Source organism: Pan troglodytes, chromosome 20 (assembly GCF_028858775.2).
Source record: "Pan troglodytes isolate AG18354 chromosome 20, NHGRI_mPanTro3-v2.0_pri, whole genome shotgun sequence".
NCBI lineage: Eukaryota > Metazoa > Chordata > Mammalia > Primates > Hominidae > Pan > Pan troglodytes.
Window position 1 is genome coordinate 24,591,958 of NC_072418.2, and position 26,913 is coordinate 24,618,870.

Sequence of the window (26,913 nt, forward strand, 5' to 3'; positions counted from 1 at the left end):
TGGATAAAGAAAATGTGGTACATATACACCATGGAATACTATGCAGCCATAAAAAAAAATGAATTCACATCCTTTGCAGGGACATGGATGAAGCTGGAAACCATCATTCTCAGCAAACTAACACAAGAACAGAAAACAAAACACAGCATCTTCTCAAATATACAGGAATTTAACAAAACACTCGAGCACGCTCTTATGCAAAGGTTGTAATACTTAATACTGTAAAGATGTTCATCCTGCTCAATGTAATCTACACAGTTAATGAAATGTTCCTCAAATTTCTCACTGCATTTTTGAAAAAATAGAAACAGCAACCCTAAAAGTATATAGAATCTCAAAAGACAATACCCAACAATCTTAAAAAAATAATAATAATAAAGCAATGTTGCAGGCATTACAGTTCCTGATTTCAAAAGACATTCCAAGCTACAGAATTAAAACAATCTGGTTAAGTATAAGGATGAAAAATTAGACTAATAAAATAGAATGCAACATATATATATATATATATATATATATATATACACACACACTTTAAGATATATGGTCATATGAGGAGTCATTTACATAGCAATAATTATTACCGTAAACTAATAAGTAAAGGCAATGCAAATTTGTTACCAAATCATTCAGTAAATATAATTTGAAATATAAAAATACTGGAATATCACTCAGTTTTCAAAAGCAGAAATTATAAAGCAATTATAAAGATAAATCTTGATAACATTATGCAAAATGAAATGAGTCAGCCACAAAAAGACAAAGATTCTATGAGATAGATAGATATAAAGCAATTACACTCTTAGAAACAGATAAAAAGAAAAAGGTCCCCTATTTGCTTAACCCCCAACAGCAAGAAAGTCTGTCAGTCATCCACGACAAAAATGTCTTAATGAGAGAACCAGACATCATGGTTAACATCTGTAATGACAGCTACATGGTATAGAAAGGTTGGAGAATTGCTGCAGGCCAAAACTTTAAGACCAACCTGTGTTATGTAGTGAGACCTTATCTCAAAAATAAGTGCCTTTAAGAGAGCTTTGAGATCCAGTGAGGGAATTGTGAAACTTTGCTAAAGCCCAAGATTGAGGAGCACCCTTTTCAGAAGGCAAGCTTTCATTCAGGTGGCAAACTACAGGACCCCTGCTCTTGACTACAGACCAGAAAATGTCCCACCCTACTTGGTCCCACAGAGAATTTTGAACTTACTCTGTAACCATCCCAAATTCCTCCCAGCCACAGTCTGTGAGAGGTCTTGGGTCTTCCAGAGGCTTGGAGACTGATACCCATTTAGAGCCATGCTGGCAGGCCTGCAGACCTTGGTCCTTACTGTCGTCCCAATAGCAGTTCCATGACTCAGTTCCAGCTTCCTAAGCCACAGTTCATGGCCAGTTCTGCCTACATAGAATCCCACAGTGACCTCAGAAATCCTCTCTGGTACTCAATGAAAGCCATACTAATCCACATCCTAATATAAAGCCCACCATATGCAGACTTGACTGTAGAAACCTGCCCTAGCGTCTACCCTACTGAGCAACGTCCTGAAGGATATTTACTCTGTCCAAAAATAAAATGGGAATTACAACTGCCCAAGCCCCTTGTAATAAGCCAACCCTAGTGCAGAGCCAGCAGCCTTGTGACCAAGCTACAACCCCACTCTACTACAAACCCAGAGGGCATTCTATCACCCTGGGGGCCCCAAAAAAGAAGATTTTTACCCTCTGAAACCAGTTTATAAAAATTTTAAGAGGTGTTTACTCCTTTAAATTCAGACACCAACGCAAAAGCATATTGTGCCACTGTCAATGCTTCTATCTTAACACAGCACTTGAAGTATGTGGAAGAAAAATTAGTCAAAAAAATTTTTAAGTCACTGAAATTGAAGGCAAATAAGTAAAACATTGCTGTTTGTAGATCATGCAATGTTCTCTATAAAAAACCATAAACAGTACATTAAAATCTTTTCAAACTAATAAATACACTCAGCAAATTAGCAAAATATAAAATTAACATACAAGTATAAGTTATGATTCCATACACTTAAACTATCTGATAAAATAGAGAAAGAAAACCATCTTATTTACAATAGCACTAAAATAATAAATATCTGAGAACAAATTTAATTGAGGAGCTGAAAAACTTTTCAAGGATTTATCAATGAAAAATGAGAGAACACAAATAAATTTAAATATATTTTATGTCTATAGATTCAAATAAATGTTAAAATACCATATTACCCAAAGTGATCTCTAGATTCAGTAAACTCTGTCAATATTCCAGTGTTTTTCTTTCACAGTAATGAAAAGTACAATCATAAAATTTACATGAAGCTACAAGAAACTGTGAATAGCCAAAGCAATCTTGAGGAAAAATAAAAAAGCAGAAGGATATTATACTTTATAATTTCAAACTATATTTCAAGACTATAGTAATAAAAACAGAATGAAATGTGCAGAAAAATGAACCAAAAAAACCCCAATGATACAGAAACCACTACTCTCACACACTTCAGAGATGATGGAAAAAGAGAACTTAAAAGATAGTTTAACATGGAGTACCTTAAAATTACGCGGATATCTATGTGTCCACAAAAACAAACAAAAAAAAGTCAGATTGCACTCTCTTGTATGCCATGAACAGTACTTTGGCTATCACTGTAAACTTGAAGGAAAATTACTTAAGGGAAAGAAGAATTCTTAGAAATTTTAAAAGCATAAGATAGAAGATGCCCCTGTGTGAGAGAAAATTAAAAAATAAAAATAAAAATTAGCTTTCCAGAAACAACTACTTTTGGAACACAGCTTCCCAAATGACTTTAAGGACTGGTTTCCTCATTGACTTTGGACTTCTCATTCATGTTGTCTGTATTCACTCTCACCTACCTGGGGGTTCTTCCACCATATCATGTCTCTTCATATTCCAGGGCTCTTTTCCTTGCTCCAGAAAAATGATCAGGTCTGGCTTAAAGGCAGCAATACCTGTTTTATTAAAAATGAACAACATCCATCTTGCTCATATTCTCCAATTACCAACTTAGTAATGTGCTCAGTAAAGAGGATGTAATAGAATATTCTAATACATTTATCCCAAAATACTAAATTATAACATGTCTGTTGAAGAAAAACGTTATGTGCAGTTGCTTAAAGTTCTGTTGAAACAGTCTGGAGCTCAAGTTAATTCACAAACATTAAGCTTCTTCAGGAGGTTATTGCGCATAACCCATGGTTTCTGCAGGCAGGTACTCTCACTGTGGAAAACTGGAACAGAGTAGGAGATGGATTGAAATGGGTTCGTCAAAAAGGTCTTAAAGTAGACCCTTCTGTTTTTTCTGCTTGGGGTTTGGTTTGCACGGTCCTACTGCCGCTGTCTCCTTCTTATTCTGTCAGACAACAGGAGTCAGGTTTTGAGTCCCAAGAATTAAAAAGATAATTTCTTCCTCCAACAGCGCCTATTGAAAATAATGAGCAGGAGAAAGGGGAGAATTGTCCATTTGCTAAGCAGGAAAAAGGAGAGGAGAATTGGCCTCTGCTACCCCCTCCAATAACAGAAGTAGAAACTCCCATACAAAAAATTTTGCATGCTGATGCTGTGGCTAGGGAACCTTTAGGACCTTGTGCTTTTCCTATTACTGTGAGGCCTGATCCAAACAATCTGCAACATCTTTTACATGAGCACACTCCTGTACAGTTTAAATTACTGAAAGAATTAAAAGCTAGTGTGGTTAATAATGGAGTGCAAAGCCCATTCACTATAGGGCTGTTAGAATTGGTGTTCAGAGCCATGCACCTCCCACTCTTTGATATAAAACATTTGGGTTGCACTTGCTTATCCGCCAGTGCCTACCTGATATGGAGCTTAAACTGGCAAGAAATGTGTGCAGATCAGGCTAGGTAGAATCACACTGCTGGTCAAGGAAACATTAGAGAGAAAATGATGACAGGCAATGGCCCATTTTCACATCTGGTACAATAATTAACATTCCCAGATGCTGCTTACCACTGGTCTGCCTTAGCCGCCAAGCATGCTTGGAGCACAATTCCTGAAGAGGGAGTTCCAGTGCAGTCTTTCTACATGTCATGCAGGGATCATGAGAGCCTTATGCACAATATATCACATGGCTGCAAGAGGCAGTGTGGCATCAGATCCCTAATGCCCCTGCTGCAGAAATGCTTACCATAATTCTAACCTATGAAAATGTAAATGCAGATTGCAAGTGTGCAATGGCTCCTGTGAGATCCACAAAAAGCTTGGGGAATTACCTTAAAGCTTGTCAGAATGCAGGAACTGAATTTCATTGTTCTACAATGTTAGCACAAGCAATGGCTAGTTTAGTAGTTGACAGATCTAAAAGGAGCCAAGGGTCAAACCCTAAAGTGGGAAAATGTTACAACTGTGGAAAAACTGGACATTTCAAAAAGGAATGCCACCAGATCTCAGGACAGAAAGGACCTTACGATGCGGTGCTCCCCACCCTGAGCAGAAAAAACACCAGGATTCTGTCCTCGCTGTAACAAAGGGAATCACTGGGCTGTAACAATGGACATCATTGGGCGAATCAGTGCCGCTCAAAATTTCATCATAATAACACCCCCGCTAGGAAACAAGAAGGGGCCCTGGACCCAGTCCCCTCAAACAATGACGGCATTCCCAGTTCAGGCCACAACCCCACTTCAAGGGTTGGTCCCAGGAGAAACATTGATTCCCTCTCCCCAGGAACACCAGGAAGTGCACGATTAGATCTCCCAGTCAGAGAAAGAATTACATTAGTTATAGGAGACAAACCTACCAAAGTACCCACTGTCATTTGGGGACCTATACCAGCAGGATACATGGGACTAATTTTAGGCAAAAGCTGCCTTAACTTGCAAGGCATCACTGTAATCCCAGGAGTAGCTGACTCCGATTATAAAGGAGAAATCCAAGTAGTTTTAATGTCACAAGATCTTTGGGTTTTTGAACCAGGGGAATATATAGTGCAATTATTGCTTATGCCCTGCAAATTACACCCTTTTCCACAAAAGGAGAAATGAGGAAATAAAGGGTTTGGGAGCACAACTACATGAGAAATCTATCCATCACAACTCATAGCCTCTAATAGACTCACCTGTGTAGTACAAACTAAAGGAAAGAAATTTTATGGGCTTATGGAAACAGGAGCCGATGTGTCAGTAATACCCAGTAAGGATTAGCCCCTGTCTTGGCACATTTTGGGTCGCATCCCTGGGCTATGGATTTCTAATAATCTGTCCAAGCCTTGGGCTGCCACCCCTGCTTTGCACTTTGTGAAACTTCTTCTAACTCAACTTGCTTATCGTGTCCGCAGACCCTTAGGCATGATAATTTTTGCTATTGTTTCCTTGGTCACACTAATAACTTCTATTGTGATGTCCTCTGTAGCTTTGCATAGTTCTATTCAACAGCTCAGTATGTGGAGAACTGGATGCAGATGCATACAGCCAACCAAGCATGGCTACTAAAGAATAAAATTAACACTGAGTTATAAACAAGTGGCAATGTTGAAATCCATGGTTCTATGGTTAGGAGAACAATTACAAAACTTACAATTGAAAGAGCAATTGTGCTATCATTTAAATCACACTCATATATGTGTAACCAACGTAAAATATAACCAAAGCGAGTATCCATGGGACCTTGTGAAAGCCCATTTGCAGGGAGCTTTCACACCCAACATCACCTTTGATATTGGTGAATTACAAAACAAAATTCTTGATTTAAATAAGCAAACTCAAGAGTTTCAGCCTTCTTTAGAAGACTGGACCGAATTCCAGCAAGGCCTGGAGAGCCTCAATCCTTGGACCTATCTAAAGCACCACACAAACATCTCATATGTAGTTTTTGGAGTAATGCTGTTCTGTCTCTGTTTTCTGTTCATAGTCTGTAAAATCCGACGGACCAATCACAAAATGAGAGCTGCCCAACCTGGCCTTACGTTTATTTGATTAATGCATAAACAGGAAGGGGGAAATGTTGGGAGCTGAATGCCTGAGTGTTGTGACCAACTCAGCATTCCACTGGAGGCTATATGATCAAACAGCAAACTGTTTATCATGAGTGCAGAATGTGGGCAAACTTGCTTCTGCTCCTGCCACCAGAAGGTATACTGAGGACAGTCACTCCCTGGTGCCATGCTCCTTGGAGTTATCTACTGGAACATCTGGAGAGTACTGTTCAAAGAATACAGTCATGCAGGCCTGCATTAAGTCAAGCAGCTCACCACAACCTCCCCCTTCTCCCTATCTCCTTTACTCAATAAATACAAAGGGCTATAGAAGCTCAGGACCCTTGTTCACCAGAAGCAAGGAGTCCACGACCCCTTCTTCCAAATATACTCTTTTGTCTTTGTCTGTATTCTCACATTCATCCTCCTTTGTTCAGTCCAATAAGGTCTGCAGCAAAATGAAACCTGTAGTATATACTAGGAATTGCGTATTAAAGTTATTCTCACCCAGGAAGACCAGGTTTCTGTAGTTCTCTAACATCACATTCCTATATAAATTCTGCTGTGTAGAGTCCAGGCATTGCCACTCCTCCAGAGAGAATTCTATGGCCACATCCCTAAATGTCAATGCTCCCTGGAAAACACACACAAACACATATATTTACCAATTGGTCATGGGCAGAATTTTTAATTTGACTCAAGGTAAAATGGAGAGAGTAGAGAGAGCTGGTTCTGACTTATATGAATGACTGAAATTATTCAATAAAATAGTTTTCAACACAGAAACGTTCACTAATGTATTCTCTAACTCTGAGAAAAGAAAGTGGTATAAGATCCATAACATCTGTGTATATGTAATATTTTTCTAGATAATAAAGAATAAAATTGAGGGCAAAAACACTAACGTGTACAATTTTGAGTGCTATATTTACATCATACAGAATTGTGTGCCAGGCATGGTGGCTCATGCCTGTAATCCCAGCACTTTGGGAGGCTGAGGTGGGCAGATCACCTGAGGTTGGGAGTTCGAGACCAGCCTGACCAACATGGTGAAACCCCGTCTCTACTAAAAACACAAAATTAGCCATGCATGGTGGCACATGGCTGTAATCCTAGCTACTCGGGAGGCTGAGGCAGGAGAATTGCTTGAACCCAGGAGGCAGAGGCTGCAGTGAGCCAAGATTCATTGCACTCTAGCTTGGGCAACAAGAGTGAAACTCCATCTCAAAAAAAAAAAAAAAAAAAAAAAATTTCATCGTGTGTATTTTTCAGATGGAAAAGACATAGTTTTGTATATTATTCAGATGGAATAGACATGTTGAGTTAGAAGGTATGACTCAAATTTTAATGTGTGCAATAAGCTAGAGATCCTGTTAATGCAATTTTTTTTTTTCAGAAGATCTGGGATAAAGTCTGAGTTGCTGAATTTCTAATAAGCTCATCAGTATGCCAATGTTTTTGGCCCAAAAAGACTATTTTTTAAAACATCCAGTAATAGAATGAGCCTGTGTTTTTCTGTTTTTCTGGTTTGTAAACAAAGATAAGAGCCTTCATTTTCCAAAAACAGACAAATGCAAAGGAAACCTAAGAAAGAAGGGCAGCTGTCAGATTAAATGTTTTGGTTTATTCACATCAGCTGCATAAAGATACTTAATGATGAAGAGGAAAATGATTAATTCCATAGTAAAAAAATGTGTCAGAGAGCTTATCAACCAAGTGATTTATTAACATCAACTACACTAGAACACATTTTTTAAATGTCCTGATGTACTCAGAAGGACACAGTATTACTGCTGAGATATTGCCCCCCCTCCGAAAGGTAAATTATAGTCTGAATTTAACCATAAGGAAACATTAGTTTTATGGAAAGTTCAAGATAGAGATATCTCCCATGTTCTGTAACTTTTAGTAGTCATTTTAAATAGTATTTCTTCAGCACTGAGAGAGCAGGTATCTCCTAACAATTTTTTTAGAATTTTCTGGGTAATAAATACCATACTGCTTCAATGAGTGTTTTCTTAATCTTGTACTGCATAGACATAATAAAGAACACAGATGAAACCACAACATTACATGTTCTCTGTCTTCACTAAAAACCCCAGGTTTTCCCCAATATGAATTTTGAGTATCTACACTTTCCCATGTTCAACAGCCACAAAGGGACATTTTTAATATTGCAGATTATAAATTCATAGTGAGATTTCTGCATGGCATATAAGAAGCCATAATATAGAGAAAGCTCTGGTATATAGAAAAAAATATATTTTTCAGAGACCTTGATTATTGTAAGAATTTTTTAAAGCAGTTAAGACAAACTCATTAGGGAGGAAAAACACAGGTACAGAAGTACAGGTTTGCAAGTACTAAACGTATGTTTCCTGGAGGAAGAATAGTGGACACAGATCTTGATCTCAGACATGTTTAGGTGAAAAAGAAAAGGCCATTTTTTTCTCTTTCTCCTCCTTCCCTAGGATTCTTTCTCAGATAAAATTTTCTAGACAAATTACACCTGCATCTTGAGAATATGCCTTTAAAAGTGTCAGCACCACAGGTCTACCTGCTGTCACCACATCCACAGGCAGAAGAACCAAGACAGAAAAACTCCATCCATTTCTGTCCTTTATAGCAGAAGAGATGAAGAAACAATGAGTAGCTCCACAGAGATAAAAATATGCTTTTCTTTATTTTGTCCTCAGGAGCCATCCCCTGACACAGGCACCAGCAATTTCTGCCACAGTAATGTAAATATGGGCCACGGTGTACTGTCCCTACCAAATCCAAACAGAACAGGTTCTTGGACCACCCTTTAATGCAAAGATGGAACTTAACTCTCATGAATGTATTTTGAATTCCTCATACTTGATTCTGGCCTCACCTTAGAGTCACATGAGCCACTTAATTAAAACAACATGGATGCTTCCACCAAGAACAATAAACAGAATCCATGGAAAGGGCACAAGTAAAGAGAGTTCTGCAAAATGGCCAGGTGATACTAATTAGAAGCCTGGGCTGATAACCCCTTAACTAAGCATTTCCTCTCAAGCTCTAACGAGCTTATAAATGACTTGGTAATTTTGGCCCCACTCTATGAAATGTAATTCTGCAGGTATGGAAAGGGTCCATAAATGGGTCATTTAAACAAGTGCGCTGTCAATAATGATGTTGCTCCCACTGGGCTTATTGTTAGCATTAGTTAGAGAAATGAGGCAGAACACAGATACTTCTGGTAGAAATGAAAACAATCATTCTTCATCCTGAAGTATTATATTATTTGCTGACTCTTTAAAATTTACAGAGAAAACAGAAAGCAGCAATTTCTGAGTAAGTCAGCATTTGGAAAACAACGTGTGCACATGTACTAATGCAATGTTTATTAAGCAGGTACTATGTGCTCAATAGGATGTTAGAGTACTGTGATAGCACATTATGTGATTTAATCCTAATAACACCCTTTCAGTTGATACTAAGTGTTCAATAATTCCAAGGCTTTAAAGGACCCAGCATTTTTATTTCTATTTGTTTATCTGTCATTGATTTTTCAAAAAATGCATAGAATAAAAGCTAACTATAGACAGATGAAAGGGATACAGATGGAAAGAGCTTAATAAAATTTAGATAAATTTTTATTGTGTCTATATTTACTTTCTTGTGACTTGTGAATCAACTGCAAAGAATAGAAAACAGAACAGAAAACAGAAATCACCTGCAGGAACAGAAAACAAGTTGCTAAATAATGTCTCTGCAAGAACTGGTTTTAATAAAAAATTTGTAAAGTAAGATTCTATAATACATACTTTATATTTCCCATTTATCTGCTTTTAAGTCTCAGAAAATGTTGAACACCAGCTCTAAAAAGGCAACAGTATTCATGACCCAAAACTCTGATCTCTTCGAATCAGTTCTTTGAGGCAAGACTCCAGGGTAGGGCCAGACATAAATAAGGCCTCCAAAAAGGGTGAATATGAACAGGGCTGGGGCAGAGTGTAGAGCCAATGTACAATTCTGTTCTCTATGGCACTGGGGGGTATTGTAAGTTCTTTTTTTTTTTAATCTTACTTAAGTAAACTTAAATCTGAGTTTGTATAATTTTAATCTTTTTTAGCCACTGCCCTGTAAATTTTATATTACATACTAATAAGAAATTAAAAAAAAATCCTTTAAGGTTTTCTATAATAGTTTTTTTAGAAGAAAAATAAGTATTCTTAGCAGGGTAAAAGAACTACAAATAATAATAACAACTCTTCCGATTATAAGTTCAGGTGTAGACATCAGAAACCACAATATAAAGAAAGTGGCTCAAATAAAGCCCAAGTTGCTTTTTGCACATCTATTTATTGTACCCACCATATGATGCATAATTCAACCATTTTTCCAGTTGTTAGTTTAGACTAAAACTTCCAGGATGGTAGGAATCATGACTGCTTCATCAATTTTTTTTTTTTTTTTTTTTTTTTTTGAGACTGAGTCTCACTTTGTTGCGGAGGCTGGAGTGCAATGGTGTGATCTCGGCTCACTGTAGTCTCCACCTAACAGGTTAAAGAGATTCTCCTGCCTCAGCCTCCCAAGTAGCCAGGACTACAGGCATGAGCCACCACACCTGGCTAAAATATGTTGGTTTATTCAACACATTATTCAATATGGTGAAATCCCTATTTCACCATGTTGGCCAGGCTGGTCTCGAACTCCTGACCTCAGGTGATCCACCGTCTTGGCTTCCCAAAGTACTGGGATTACAGGTATGAGACACTGCACCCAGCCTGCTTCATCTATTTTTTTTTATGACTATATGAAATTGAAGCAATTAGTTTATCTCTTTGAGCCTCCAGACCTCCTGATTTTTTCTTCAAGTACCAGGGATCTGTTCTGGACATTTTCAAATGTCTCAGAGATTCGTAGGTGATTGTGAGAGGGTCCCCAGTGAACCTGGGCTGATGGTCCAATGATAAGACAGGCAGAGAAGACTCAGGATGATTCTAAATAAAAAATGGAACTACTTTGGCTGAACTCCAGAATCTGGGTTGCCTGTCCTGATTTGCTAGCTGTTGCGTAAGTAGAAGGACAAGAATACTCTACTCCAGTATCACATTTTACAAGTAGGTATAGTTGTGGTGTGGCTCTGGATACTTTGTGGCCTTAAGATGCTTGTTTACACTTACAGATTCTGCCATCAGATTCTATTTACTCCTGGAGCCTCTCACATAACTGGGGCAGGTTAATGAAGATGTGAAAGGTCAAAAAGCCACACTCTCAAAAAAGGAAATTAAAATGTCTATGTTGATATCTCACAATGCAGAAAATGCCTCCTGTTGGTTTTCTGTAAATTCTCAATCCAAAGTCTGGCTTTGCCTTGTAAATTCCAGGCAGAGGCCAGGTCTTATTTGCAAATTCTAGGTGAAATCAACCTCACTCTGCATTTTTGGGTGTTACAGCAAGTAAAGTGAAATGAAAGGAGAGATCCCCTCATAGAGGCTGCTCTAGAACATTCTAAATAATATTTTACCTGAAAAAAGCTGACACAACATGAACATAAGCAGACAGTTTATTTGGGTCAAGCTTAAGGATTTTAACTTGAGACAAAATATTCAAGTTGCCTGGAATCTACGCTTTCATTAGCAGCACTTACAAGTGGATTTGTAAAGGCAAAAAAAAAAAAAAGAGGTACAGTGAATGAGCTGATACGAAATTGGTTGTGAGAAATTTTACTTATGTAAAGAAATAATTTTAATAATTGATTGCATATACATCAAGGTTAAGGGTATGGAATTTAGTGTCCAGAGTGGAATTATTGGTCTAATTTAAAGCTACTTGTGGCAATAGTGAACAGTTTCAAGAGATAAATACATAGCTGAAGAAAAGGGAGAAAAACATAACTGTGCTCACTTTAATGGCTCTCTGACTTTGATAACTAAAAGGACTTGCATTCCTCAGATAAAAACTTTTTTTTTTCTTTTCAATTCTCAAGACCTAGATTTAGAATTTGGAGCTGCAAATTCAGGTCCTGCATGGGTAAAGTAGCAGCAGGTGGTATCTGAATATTTGTGGGCATTATAGCATGAGGAGGGAGGGAGAATTGGATTCTCACGTCTACAGGTCTACTCAATGCACATATTTTACTCTGATTGGGTTTCTGTGCCCCATGGTCACTGAATCAGTTTCAGGTCTGAAGACACAAGTCATTGAAAGAGGTAAAACGGTTAATATCTGACCTATAAAGTTTGTAGAAATCTGTTCTAGCCTCTCTAAAAGTGACTGCAGAGGAAGATAGATACCAAGTAGGCAGAGACACAATTCCACCTGCATATTTAGGGTACAGCATGCACTTCGCAGCACAATTGTGAATGGACTGGAAGCCTGAGTGGAAAAGGCCCATCTATAGTAAAGCTTAGTTGGTACCCTATGTGTTTATATTATGTCTGGTAATTCTAGACAAGGTTTGGAAAATACAGTTAGAAGCAAAATTTTCTTCAGCCCCAGAGGAATTAAATAATAACAGAACAGAAAGAAAACTGTTTTATTACACAATTACATGTGAATGTGACATGCATTACAGTCAATTTGCTCAAGAGATTGCAAAGACAGAAAGACAGTCACCATAATTCATCTACAAGTAGAATTTACAGCACCATGTCATACATAGTTCATCCTGAATTCATCTGGTAGTTGGGAAGGCCATCCCTGTATACTAACTGGTTATAATCAATGACAAAGTAAAGTTTTCACATCTTCATGACTAGAGGTAGTTTTGCAACTTGAACCCCAGGGCCTGCTGAAGGTAGGCTTTGACTCTTCTACAAAAAGTGTTGATTTGGGTGCTATCTTTTTGGCTATTTACATTTTAAAGCAATAGCTCTCTACTCCCTGAGCACTGGGCTAGAACACTCCTGCTTTCCCTCTCTTGGTGGCTAGTGTACTCTCTTGACCCCACCATCTGCCACTGAGGCACAGCCCACAGCACAGGGCTCACAGCTGGAAACTCACATCTTAGGTGAACCCCAATTGCCACAGCAGCACTCCAGTGGCACATCAGACAGTGAAGCCTGAGCAGCACGAGGAAAGTCTGCAGACCTCCTGGGTAGAATTGCACCTTCACAATAATAGAAAAGGGAGCAGTGTTTCAGCCTCAGTTTTTATTTATAATGGTGACATGAAAAAAATACTGCTGGATTTTAGCATGAGTCCAGATAGAGATAGCTCTGAGAGTTCTCACTGTGACAGCCCACGTCTTTCACAGACACCATGGAATACTAATAGGGCTTCTGAAACAGATACACAATGCATTAGAGAGAAAAACAGCTCTTATTCTGAGAAAGATTATATTGAGAGAAAAAAGTTAAAAGTGTCTTAAGAAAAAACTGAGATTAGATATAAGATTGATCAGGTCAGCCAGAAAATATTTCCCTAAGAAGAATTTCTCTCCAAACACCCAAAGTGCATAGCTACTCTCAGCAAGAGAAACATGAGCATTATTGAATAAAGGGGGTATATTCTCAGCACAATTTTTTTTTTTTGAGATGGAGTTTCATTCTTGTTGCCCAGGCTGGAGTGCAATGGCATGACCTTGGCTCACTGCAACCTCTGCCTCCTGGGCTCAAGCGATTCTCCTGTCTCAGCCTCCCAAATAGCTGGGACTATAGACACGCACCACCACACCTGGCTAATTCTGTATTTTTGGTAGAAACGAGGTTTCACCATGTTGTCCAGGCTGGTCTCAAACTCCTGACCTCAGGTGATCCACCCACCTTGGCCTCCCAAAGTGTTGAGATTACAGGCATGAGCCACAGCGCCCAGCTCTCAGCAGAATTTTAAAAGATTTATCTTCCATCTCTGCTGCTCTCTTATTTCCTAACCATTGAATGTGAGATCTACACTGGAATATATCTGACAACTTCCACCAGCACTTTTTTATAAAAAATTGAAATCTGACTGTGTTAATATACTAGAATATATTAGAGCTTGCAACATACCTAACTGGAGAGCTATTACAGTTTTTGAGTAGCCATATCACCTGTCTTTATTTATCCTGTAATAGCAGCATACTAATTTGTTAAAATATATGACACTAAAATTATGCCTACCTATAATTTTTCCTATTGGATAAATTAATAAGCATGTCAGACTAACATCTACTGTAACAATTTAATGGTAAAATTTTTGGGATAGCAGATATGAATATATAAGTATGAATAATTTTATGTACTAGTCATAATGTATATAAGATTTTTTAAAATTATCTGAACTATAATTCAGTTGAAACACTATATTTCAAAAGTATGAATAACAATATTAAAATAAGGAATTCAATCAAAGTAAATATTGTGGCCTTAAATTTATACTATTCTAGAAAATACTGTTTAATTTACATGAATGCAGGTTGTCTGCAAACACTACACATAACTATACTAACTGTACTGAAGCAACTCAAGCACAACAGACTCCACTGTTCAGTTTATACACTGAACTCTTCTGGCTTTCGCAGTGTAAGTATTTCAGCCTGCAAATAATCACCTTGGATAATCGGGTTTCTGCCAAAGAACTTACTCAGGATCTTTTAGTCTTTATTATTCTGTATTGCTAAATTAATCTGATCTTTGTGCTTAATTTTATTAGGCTCTTGAAATAAATTTTACTCTCAACAAATCTGTGTCTACTTTAAAGACTAAAGATAAAAATATATATAATCTTTTGCCAAGAAAAAAGGAAAGCAATGAATCTCAGGTCCCAGATAAAGACAATTCTGAGTCAAAAGAATGACAAAAGGTTTGTTTCATTTCTAATAAAATTTACATATATTTCAAAAAGCAGAAGAAATATATACATATAATCTAAACCTTTTTTTAAAAATCAGCAAGTTATCCACCCTTATTTTCACATATGAGAATAAAGCCTCTTATTTCTCATTTATATTTTCTCTTACAAAAGCCAGGTCTCTGGACAAGTTCTTGAACTCTTGGACATCTGAATTTTGCACACTGTGTGCACTTAAAAGAATGTTTATGGGGGGAAAAGCAGAAGAGAGAAAATTGTTATAAAAAAAACCATGGGTTCACATGAATAAAGCAAATTCTTAGAGACCTATGAAGAGACTTAGAATCTGACAGTAATAATCGGGGACTACATCTCACAGGCACTAATGGAGAGATCACTGAAGAAAATTAACAACAATATTAGGACCTGAACTCAACACCTGACCATATAAATAGTCCTAATAGACATCTACAGAACTCTTCTCATCACCACATGGCACATACTCTAAAATTGACCACACAATCAGAAATAAAACAATTCTCAGCAAATTCAAAAATTCCAAAACGATACAAGGCACACACACAGTTTACAGCTTAAGAGAAACACAATTCAATACCAATAAAACAACTGGAAACTATACAATTAAATAAAAATTAAATGGCCTACACTTGAATAACTTTTTTGGTAAATAATGAAATTAAGGCAGAAACCAAGAAGTGTTTTGAAACAAATAAGAACAAAAATACAACACACCAGAATCTCTGCAATACAGCTAAGGCAGTGTTAAAAGAAAAATTTATATCATTAAATCCTCAGATCAAAAAGTTAGAAAGATCTCAGTTTAACAACCTGACATCATAAATAAAAGACTGAGAGCAACAAAAGCAAATCAGCCCCTAAGCTAGCAAAAGACAAGAAATAACCAAAATCAGATCTGAACTGAAGGAGATTTAGACATGAAAAACTACAAAATATCAAGAAATCCAGGCATTAAATCTATTTTAAAAAAGTAAACAAACTATGAGCTAGATTAATGAAGATACAAATAAACACAATTAGAAATGACAAAAAGAGACATTACCACTGACCCCACAAAAATATACTCAAGTCTGCTATGCACATAAAAAAAAAAAACTAGAATAAAAAAATTATTGAACAAATACATCCTCCCAAAACTCAACACACACACACACACACAAAATCAAAGCCCTAAATAGATAGATAAGCTCAAAAAATTGAATTAGTAATAAGTAGCCTACCAACTAAATGAAGCTCAGGACCAAACATACTCACAGCTGAATTCTACCAGATGTACAAATAGAAGCTGATATTATTTCTACCAGAACAATTTCAAAAGATTAAAAAGAAGAAACTCCTCCCCAACTCATTATGTAAGAACAGCATCATTCTGATACCAAAACCTAACAGAGATAAAACAGAAAAAGGCAACTTCAGGCCAATATCCTTGAAAATTGATGCAAAAATCTTCAACAAACAGCTGGGCCCGGTGGCTGATGCCTGTAATCGCAGCACTTTGGGAGGCCAAGGTGGGTTGATTCCCTGAGGTCAGGAGTTCAAGACCAGCCTGGCCAACATGATGAAACCCCGTCTCTTCTCAAAACACGAAAAAATTAGCTGGGCATGGTAGCACACACCTGTAATCCCAGCTACTTGAGAGGCTGAGGCAGGAGAATCACTTGAACCTGGGAGTCAGAGGTTGCAGTGAACCAAGATTGCACCACTGCACTCCTGCCTGGATGACACAGTGAGACTCCATCTCAAAAAAAAAAAAAGAAATCTTCAACAAACTACTAGCAAACCAAATCCAGCAGCATATCAAAAAGCTAACCCACTATGATCAACTATGGTTTATTTTGGGGATTCAAGGTTTGTTCAACATACACGAATCAATAAATGTGATTCATCACATAAACAGAATTAAAGACAGAAATCACAAGATTATCTCAATAGATGCACAAAAAGCTTTCAATAAAATTTAACATTTTTCATGTTAAAAACCCTCAACAAACTAGGCACTGATGGTATATACGTCAAAATAGTAAGTTATCTATGACAAATCCACAGCCAAAATACTGAATGGACAAAACCTGGAAGCATTCCTTCTTGAAAACTGGCACAAGACAAGGATGCCTTCTCTCAACACTCCTATATTCAACATAAAATTGGCAGTCTTAGCCAGAGCAATCAGGCAAAAGATAAAAATAAAAGGCATCCAAACAAAAAGAGAGGAAGTCAAACTATCCCTATTTGCAAACAACATGATTCTCCATCTGGAAACCCATATACTCTCAGTAGAAAAGCTCTTTAAACTTACAAACAACTTCAGCAAAGTCTCAGGATATAAAAGAAATGTATAAAAATTAGTAGTAACCCTATATATCAAGAACATCTAGACGAAATCCGAATCAAAAACACAATCCCATTCACAACTGCCACAGAAAAGAATAACATATCTAGAAATACAGATAACCAGAAAGGTAAAAGATCTCTATGACAAGAATTACAAAACAATGCTTAAAGAAGCCAGAGATGACACAAACAAATGGAAAACCACTTTATGCTCATGAATAAAAAAGATCACTATCATAAAAATGGCCATACTGCTTAAATAAATCTACAGATGTAATGCTAATTCAATCAAACCACCAAAATATTTTTTAACAGAACTAAAAAAACAACTATTTTAAAATTCACATGGAACCAAAAAAGAGCCTGAATAGCCAAGGCAATCATAAGCAAAAACAAGAAAGCTGGAGGCATTACATTACCTGACTTCAAACTACACAACAGTGCTACAGTAAACAAAGCAACATGGTACTGGTACAAAAACAAACTCATAGGCCAATGCAACAGAATAGGGAGCCCAGAAATAATGCCACACACCTAAAACCATCTGATCTTCAACAAAGGTGACAACAGGAATGTGGGAAGAATTTCCTATTTAATAAATGGTGCCAGAATAACTAGCTAGCACTATGTAGCAGATTGAAACTGGACCCTTTTATAACACCATATAAAAAAATCAACTCAAGGTAAATGAAAGACTTAAATGTTAATCTTAAAAATTATTAAAAAAAAAAACTCTGAAAGATAAGAAGTGCCATTCTAGACATAGAAACTGTCAAAGATTTCATGATGAAGATATCAAAAGCAATTGCAAAAGTTCACAAATGGGACCAAAATAAACTAATGATCTTTTTTCACAGCAAAGGAAACTAGCAACACAGTAAAGAGACACCCTACAAAATAATAGGAAATATTTGCAAACTATGCTTCTGACAAAGGTTTACTGTCCAGAATCCATAAGGAACTAAAACAAGTTTACAAGAAAAAAAAAACTAACTTAAAAGAAGACCAAAAAAAAACATGAAAAAGATGTTTGTCTTCAAAAGGAGACAAACATGTGGCTAACAAGCATATAAAAAAATGCTCATCACTAATCATTAGAGAAATGCAAAAGAAAACCACAACAAGAAATCATCTCAAACCAGTGAGAATGGCAATTATTATAATTCAACCATTGTGAAAAGCAGTGTAGTGATTCCTCACTAAACTAAAAATAAAATTACCATTTGACCCAGTAACCTCACAACGGGGTTTATACCTAAAAATATATAAATTATTCTATCATAAAGACACATGCACAATCACATTCATTGCAGTACTATTCACAATAGCAAAGACATGGAATCAACCTAAATGCCTATCAATGGTAGACTGGATAAAGAAAATACGGTATGGTTGGGCATGATGGCACATGTCTGTAATCCAGCACTTTGGGGGCTAAGCCAGGTGGATTGCCTGAGCTCAGGAGTTTGAGACCGGCATGGACAACATGGCAAAATCCCATCTATTAAAAAAAAAATACAAAAAGAAAAATTAGCTAGGCATGGTGGCACAAGCCTTTATTCTTAGCTACTTGAGAAGCTTAGATAGAAGAGGATTGTTTGAGCCAGAGTGGGTGAGTTTCAGCGAGCCAAGATCACACCACTGCACTGCAGCCTGGGGAAAAAAGTGAGATCCTGTCTCCAAAAATAACAAAAAATAAAAAACCTAATAAAAACAAAATATGGGCCGGGTGCAGTGGCTCACACCTGTAATCCCAGCACTTTGGGAGGCCAAGGCGGCAGATCACCTGAAGTCAGGAGTTCAAGACCAGCCTGGCCAACATGGCAAAACCCCATCTATACTAAAAATACAAAAATTAGCTGAGTGTGGTGGCACACACCTGTAATCCCAGCTACTTGGAAGGCTGTGGCAGGAGAACTGCTTGAACCCGGGAGGTGGAGGTTGCAGTGAACTGAGATCATGCCACTGCACTCCAGCCTGTGTGATACAGTGAGATTCCATATCAAAACAAACAAACAAACAAATATGGTACATAAACATCATGACATCATGAAATACTGTGTGGCCATTAAAAAAAAAAAAAAAGAGTATGTCCTTTGCAGCAACATGGATGAAGCTGGAGATCACCATTCTTAGAAAACTGATACAGAAACAGAAAACCAAACGCATGTTATTATTTATAAGTAAGAGATAAATAAGAACACATGAACACAGAGGGGAAAAAAGACACTGAGGCCTAGTTGAGGGTGGGAGGACTAAAAGGGTCAGAAAAAGTACATTTTTGGTGCTATGATTAGTACTGCAGTGACAAAATAATCTCCACACCAAACTCCCATGACACAATTTTAGCTGTATAACAAACCTGCACATGTACCCCTGAACCAACCAAAAATAAAAGTTAAAAGAAAAAAATCCCTCGATTGGAGAGAGTGCAACGCAGGTGGAAGGACTGGTTTGTGCTATAGATAGTGGCCCAGGTGGGGCTGTACTCTGATTCATTTCTGGGTCCATGCAGCCAGATAAGATTATGAATCCTAGGCTGGTGGAGAAACCTAGGTCGAGAACCCTAGGCTGGTGGAGAAAACAGGATGCTACTGCAGATTCCGTGTCTGAAAACAGGGATATGCCAGGAGACTTGTAGACACTTTTGTAGGTTTTTGGCCAAAAAAACCACTAGGATCAAAAATGGCTGTGGTAAAATTCCTGAGGGTGGTGCCTTGTCCAGAGAGGGGTGTGGACACATCAATGTCTAGTGGGTGTTTGTGAGTGGGTGGAAATCCTCTGCTGGCAGCTGTGGCAAAAGGGGGTTTGTCATCAGATCTCCTTTAAGTTTTCAGTCTTCTGTCACCCTGGGAGGAGACCTGGAATCAAAGAACAAGGGGCAGTGTGACAGCCTGTGTAGAGGAGAGCAGAGCTTCCCATTCGCAGACACCCGGAGTTTCATTCTAGGCCAGGAGTCTGTGATATCTTTCTTCTGGCACCAAATCTGCAGAGTTTGATGAACACCAACAATTCTCCAACAGCAACTCATTGTCTAACACTTGAATTCTGACACCACCCAGAGTCAGCACAGACCCTGATTCAGGGCTCAGTCCCACAACATTGTCCTCACTGCAGATGCCAGTCACAAACCCCATGGGCTCATCTATGCTTCTGACCTACTGTTTAAAAATTGGGGACTCCCATAACCTTTTTGAAATTCAGTAATCTGATACAGCTACTCACAGAACTCAGCAGAACACTGTAGTTATATTCACTGGATTCAAATAAAATATACAACCCCCAAAAAGTCAAATGGAAGAAAAGTATAGAACTAAGAAAAAAGGTGGGAAAAGATGAAGCATATAGATAACAAACAGCCAGGATTAATAAAATTCTCTATCCTCTGTGTTCTCCAGGAACACTTATGAAAAGAAACACCCTTCCCATTGTGACTTAGATGGTGCTCTCTTTTCTTACCTACTACACAGCCAGGAAAACACTCTGCATATTTTCTTCTTCTTCTCATTAAAAAAATCAGCTGAATTTGCCTTCAGTGGTCAACATAAAATACTTCTTAATCAAACTTCACTTATTTTCTTCCCACAGGCTCCTGAACTCTGAGCTACTCTCAGTCTGAGCCACCATACAACCTCATTTTATGCTACTGCAGATTCAGTGCCTGAAGAACACTCCTAAGAACACACTGACTTCAGGGTAAAACATTCTCTGATCTAAAATCTGATTATTTCACCCTTCATTTAAATATTCCCCTCACCTTCTTTCTAATCTTATTTGTTTTCCCTAGGAAAAAAAGGCCTTTTCTACCTAATCTTTATAATCCTTAAAGATCTTATACTTGGTACTTCCTCCTGTTGCAATACTCCTTTGGAATTCTTTTTTTTTTTTTTAATGTACATCTAGCTGGTTATTTTAAAACCTCTCAAAACTGCCTCAAAACAGTAACAATTTTATCTTCAATAAGACACTCCCAAACCCCTTCTATCTTAACCTTAACTGCATCTGCCTGTGGGGCCCCAGCTTTCCAGGGCTCTGTAGCTTCTCTCACTATAGAGGCTTCTTCCATGGCTGCCGTAAGCAGGCCGGGACATCTGCAGGAAAGGCTTTCCAGAAGGAACTAAATGGGCCTTTAATAACCTCCGTTTGCTAGGTCAAAATTAACCTTAGCTTGCAGTCATTGGGCTCAAGCTTTAATTACATGTCAGAGTCATTCACTTAGTTTTTGAAACTAAGTGTTTGAAAAATCCAGCAAAATGATTCAAAAACAGTGTTCATATAAGAAAATTTTAAGGTGCTTACCTTTTGTACCTCAGTGAGAAGCAAATGTATTTATTTCTTTTGGACAATAAAGCATTATTTTATTTTTTGTATTAAAAATCATGAGGTAAACAGTTATATGGGAACACTTCTAGGAGGTACCAAGTTTCATCACATAAAATTTACCATTAAACTCAGAAATCAAAATAACAGGATATAGAACAAAGATACTTACTTTTGCAAATTTACCCTGCAAAAAAAGAAACTGATGTTTTCACGAATCTATGTAACTCACCAATTATCTACCACATTTTCTTGTGGAAATATATTAATTCTCTATAGCCAAAACGGAAGAAAAAATGTTCTTATTTTTTTTCCCAAACATTCCAAAAGCTAGATGGAATTGTTTGAAATCACTCAGCTATAAAAAGCACACCTGAGGGCAGGGCGCAGTGGCTCACACCTGTAATCTCAGCACTTTGGGAGGCCGAGGCAGGTGGATCATGAGGTCAGGAAATCAAGACCATCCTGGCTAACATGGTGAAACACTGTCTCTATTAAAAATACAAAAAAATTAGCTGGGTGTGGTGGCGGGTGCCTGTAGTCCCAGCTACTTGGGAGGCTGATGCAGGAGAATGGTGTGAACCTGGGAGGCGAAGCTTGCAGCGAGCCGAGATCCCACCACTGCACTCCAGCCTGGGTGACAGAGCGAGATTCTGTCTCAAAAAAAAAAAAAAAAAGAAAAGAAAAGAAAACCACACCTGAGAAAACTCCTAAATTCACTCTGAGAAAGAAAAAGGTGAATGAGAATTTTCAACAAATGAAATATATAATTAGATATTATTTTTTGATACTCACCTTTTTATGCCCTTTGTAAATATTTTCTTACCTTTCAAGCCCTACTAATAAGATGCAATTTACAGTTAAAAAACTGAGGTCAGCCGGGCACAGTGGCTCACACCTGCAATCCCGGCACTTTGGGAGGCCAAGGCGGGCAGATTACTTGAGGTCAGAATTTTGAGCTCAAACAGCCTGGCCAACATGGTGAACCCCCATCTCTACTAAAAATACAAAAAGTAGCCAGGTGTGGTGGTGGGCACCTGTAGTCCCAGCTGCCTGGGAGGCTGAGGCATGAGAATCACTTGAACTTGGGATGCAGAGGTTGCAGTGAGCCGAGATTGCACCACTGCACTCCAGCCTGGGCGACAGAGGAAAACACTGTCTAAAACAAAAAAGTCCGTGGGCGGTGGCTCACGTCTGTAATCCCAGCACTTTGGGAGGCCAAGGTGGGTGGATCACAAGGTCAAGAGTTCGAGACCAGCCTGGGCAATATGGTGAAATTCCATCTCTACCAAAAATACAAAAATTAGCCAGGCATGTGGGTGCACGCCTGTAGTCCCAGCTACTTGGGAGGCTGAGGCAGAAGAATTGCTTTAATCCGGGAGGTGGAGGTTACAGTGAGCAGAGATCATGCCACTGCACTCCAGCCTGGGCGACAGAGGGAGACTCCATCTCAAAAAAAAAGAAGAAAAAAAAAAACTAAGGTCAAAATAAGTGAACAAATCATTTAAACGTTTCAAGGTAGAGATATGTCTGATTCATGTGTCAAGTCAGGCCATCCAATTACTGAGAGATTCAGCCACCCCATCCTGTTCACTTAAGTGCTCAATAATCATTCTCTCAGGAGACTCTGAACTATGCCCCAGTGAGTGCCCCAGGTACATTTTACTTTGCAAGTTCTTGCACCATCTCACTGGGGTCAGTTTCTTTTTCTTTGTCTTTGGAGTGCTATTTTTTTCCACAAACTTTTTACCATTTTTCTTTCACTATTTTTCTGTCCCCTAGGAGAATCCAGGGGCAAAAATTATTTTGGTTTCCCCTTCAATACCGGCATCTGATTGTCTGAACAGCAATGTGTCTCCAAGAAATGGAAGCTGGGTTGGGTAAAGACAATACTAATACCTCAAGGGGTTAGCTTTCCAAAAAAACAGGGCACCAGAAGATGCCTCTCAGCCCCAGGGCATTCACCTGCTCTTCTGAAAGGCTACATTCCATACCTCGGGTTGTCCTACAGGAGATGAGAGGCTACACTCCATACCTCAGGTTGTCTTACGAAAGATAAGAGGCTACACTCCATACCTCAGGTTGTGTTATGGGAGATGAGAGGCTACACTCCATACCTCAGGTTGTGTTATGGGAGATGAGAGGCTACACTCCATACCTCTGGTTGTCTTATGGGAGATGAGAGGCTACACTCCATATCTCTGGTTGTCTTATGGGAGAAAATGACCCAGGAGCTGATATTCACTAGATACTCTTGCAGACACAGCCATGGCCAGTATCTTGGTTTTTCCCCAGACAGTACTGAATCTCAGGTCCAAGGAAAAAACTGAAGGGTGGCTGAGGACACGTCTTCCTATAACTTTTCCAAAGGGAAACCCTGACCCAAAAAACATTCTGATAAGATATCTGTGTCTAGGGAAACTAGAAGAAAAAAACATTTACAAACAGAAAACAAATCTTTTTAAATGTGCCATCAAATGCTTTGTCAAAAAATGATTACAATAGGTATCAAAATGTACACTAAAGGACAAATAGTTGATCATGTGAATAAGGGAGGGGAAATTGGCATTTGGGAATGTCAGAAGGAACTGGAAATTAAGTATTTTACTGCAAGTCAGAGTCAGGCTGGAGAAATAGGGGGTGGCAGATAGACTTGAGGCCCTGCTTGGGACACATGTGAAAAATGCAAGGAAACAGCAGTTCCCTGTGGGGTGTGAAAATAATTAAGTGGCTGGCAGTTAGACTGAGGAGGCTCTAGTTCCTAATTTCTACTTTTAAAAAATCTAATTCGGCCAGGCGTGGCGGCTTACACCTGTAATCCCAGCACTTTGGGAGGCCGAGGCGGGTGGATCACTTGAAATCAGGAGTTCGAGACCAGCCTGACCAACACGGTGAAACCCCGTCCCTATTAAAAATACAAGTGGCACATGCCTGTAATCCCAGCTACTTGGGAGGCTGAGGCAGGAGAATCGCTTGAACCTGGGAGGCGGAGAGTCCAGTTAGCCTAGATGGCGCCATTGCACTCCAGCCTGGGCGACAAAGTGAGACTTGGTCTCAAAAAAAAAAAAAAAAAAATCTAATTCAAATGTATTTTTTTTAAATTACTACATTGGGGGAAAAAAAATTCAGGCTTAACACACTATAAACTGCCATTAACCTCTGATTACATAACCAAGAAATTTCCATCTTCATGTTACAAATTAAGAAACCATGAGGCTGGGCGCCATGACTCACACCTATAATCCCAGCACTTTGGGAGGCTGAGGCGGGTGGATCATGAGGTCAGGAGATCGAGACTACCCTGGCTAACACGGTGAAACCCCGTCTCTACTAAAAAATACCAAAAAATTAGCCGGGGGTGTTGGCGGGCGCCTGCAGTCGCAGCTACTCGGGAGGCTGAGGCAGGAGAATGGCGTGAACCCGGGAGGCGGAGCTTCCATGAGCCAAGATTCCGCTACTGCACTCCAGCCTGGGCGACAGAGCAAGACTCCATCTCAAAAAAAAAAACAAAAACAAAAAAACACAGGAAACTACATAACTGTACCTAACCAATTATTGAATGTGGTTTTCTTCATTACGCACCTTATAAAACTCTTTCCATCAAACCCCTTCAATAGACCATAAACTACAATCCATAGCTGGGTGCTCTACAATTTTGGAATCACTCTTAGATTAAATTATTTAATATTTTTTCGGCGACTTCCATAAATTTTTAATGGGAGAAAACAGGAACTGGGAGCCTCACGGACCAAAGCTCTTCCCATTCATGAACCCACACCCCAAGTCAGGATTCTCCTCTGACTACCCTCCCACAGTCCGTGCACAATCTGGGAGAGACTCCGCGCTGAGGGTGCAGAGCTGCCCCAAGAGGGCTCCAGGCCAGGGCACAATCACAGCGCAGGGAAGAGACAGGACGCCCGGCGGCCCGCGCAGCCGCCATCTTATGGCTGAAGGGGACTGAGGTCGAGCTAGGCAAGGAGAACTTGTGGAGCTGACTGCGGGGAGGCCTGAGTCCCGCCACAGCCACTTCCCGCCGGTTCCAACCAGCCCAGGCCACTCTCTCAGTGTGTCGGACCCGGCACACTCACCATTTCTAGGCTTCCAGGGGGTCCTGGCGACTTAGTTGTGGATCTCCCAATACCTGCAGGTCATAGGGCCACAGAGGCTGGGACTCTAGGAGCAGAGGACACACAGCAGTAAGGACAAGGCCTTTACCTCCGGCTGCAGCGAGAGACAAAGGACCGACCACATCCCGGAAGGCGACCTGTCCCCTCCAGCTGCCTGCCTGATTGGACATTCCCAGCCCAGCATCCCTGATTGGATAATGTTTAAGGCCCCGCCCTTTCAGGCCCTGAGTGACAGAAGATGTGATCAGATGCTGGGCTGAATGAAGAAAGAGAGCCAGCGTAGGCTGCAGCCTTTTCAGGCAGGGCTTCCTCCCTGAGCTGAGCCAGGCCCACCCCAGAGCATGGGAAAATTCTATCTCTTCTTTATTCTCTCTTTTTAAATGTATTTGAAATGTGAACAAATATATTTTACTGTCATGTTAATAATACATAAAACTTTTGTACAAGAGTAAATCAATTTTTACTTTAGTAATAGTGTATTATCAATACTAAAGGCTGGGTGCAGTGGCTTACGCCTTTAATCCCATCAGTTTGGGAGGCCGAGGCGGGTGGATCACCGGAGGTCAGAAGTTCAAGATCAGACTGGTTGACATGGTGAAACCCCTTCTCTACTAAAAATATGAACATTAGTCAGGTGTGGTGGTGGGCGCCTGTAATCCCAGCTATTCAGGAGGCTGAGGCAGGAGAATCATTTGAACCCGGGAGGTGGAGATTGCAGTGAGCCAGGATCAAGCCATTGCACTGCGGCCTGGGCAACAAGAGTGAAACGCCATCTCAAAAAACAAAACAACAAAAAAGCTAAACCTAATGTTAGTAAAACCTTATAAATAAATCCATGAAATTTGTCATTTTTGAACACTCTAGATTTTCATATATATTTTACAATCTCATATTTAACTTTTTCTATTTTATTTTAATAGCCTTTTTTTTTTTAACTTGAAACAACCTTAAGCTTTTTTTTGAGACGAGTCTTGCCAGGCTAGAGTGCAATGGCATGATCTCAGCTCACTGCAACCTCCCTCTCTGGGTTCAAGCGATTCTCCTGCCTCAGCCTCCCGAGTAGCTGGGATTACAGGCGCCCGCCACCACACCCAGCTAATTTAGCATGGTAGCCTCACCCTGTAGTACCAGCTATTCGGGGGCTAAAGTAGGAGGATTGCCTGAGCCCAGGAGGTTGTGGCTGCAGTGAGCCCTGATCAAGCCACAGCACTCCATTCTGGGTGACAAGAGTGAGACTCTTTCCAAAAAAAAAAAAAAAAGCCAAAGCATATAAACTTAAACTTATGGGAGTTTGGGGGTTTTTATTTTTGTCTTAAATTATTATATTTCAATAGTTTTGGGGTACATGTAGTATTTGGTTACATGGATAAGTTCCTAAATCTTTTCTGAGAT

The 26,913-nt window shown here is 39.1% G+C and overlaps 2 protein-coding genes across 3 annotated transcripts in view; both read right to left on the minus strand.

Moving 5' to 3' along the window:
• ZNF208 (zinc finger protein 208) overlaps positions 1–2,972 on the minus strand; it is a 225,038-nt gene extending 222,066 nt beyond the window's left edge. Inside the window, exon 1 of the mRNA XM_054672856.1 lies at positions 2,883–2,972. The gene's annotated coding sequence lies outside the window, so the exon portion shown is untranslated. The remainder of the gene's footprint in view (positions 1–2,882) is intronic.
• On the minus strand, positions 2,875–25,664 carry LOC455899 (zinc finger protein 728). Of its 2 annotated transcripts, none has more exons than XM_063801447.1 (3): positions 25,610–25,664; positions 6,467–6,593; positions 2,875–2,978 (listed from the first exon to the last, which is right to left on the minus strand). In XM_063801447.1, exons 1-3 carry the CDS (start codon positions 25,643–25,645, stop codon positions 2,875–2,877), a joined length of 267 nt encoding a protein of 88 aa, XP_063657517.1. In that variant the 5' UTR covers positions 25,646–25,664. The 2 variants fall into 2 exon arrangements, with proteins under 2 accessions (XP_063657517.1, XP_063657518.1); XM_063801448.1 differs by lacking the exon at positions 2,875–2,978 and adding an exon at positions 3,071–3,257.
• Between the last annotated feature and the right edge of the window lie 1,249 nt (positions 25,665–26,913).

Excerpts from the sequence above, each read along its gene's own strand:
- LOC455899 (XM_063801447.1), bottom strand. The coding sequence starts at position 25,645 with ATGTGGTCGGTCCTTTGTCTCTCGCTGCAGCCGGAG. Across the intron at positions 6,594-25,609 it reads GTCTCTCGCTGCAGCCGGAG|GGAGCATTGACATTTAGGGA; the intron begins GTAAAGGCCTTG and ends TGTGTTTTCCAG. Across the intron at positions 2,979-6,466 it reads CAGAAACCTGGTCTTCCTGG|GTATTGCTGCCTTTAAGCCA; the intron begins GTGAGAATAACT and ends TTAATAAAACAG.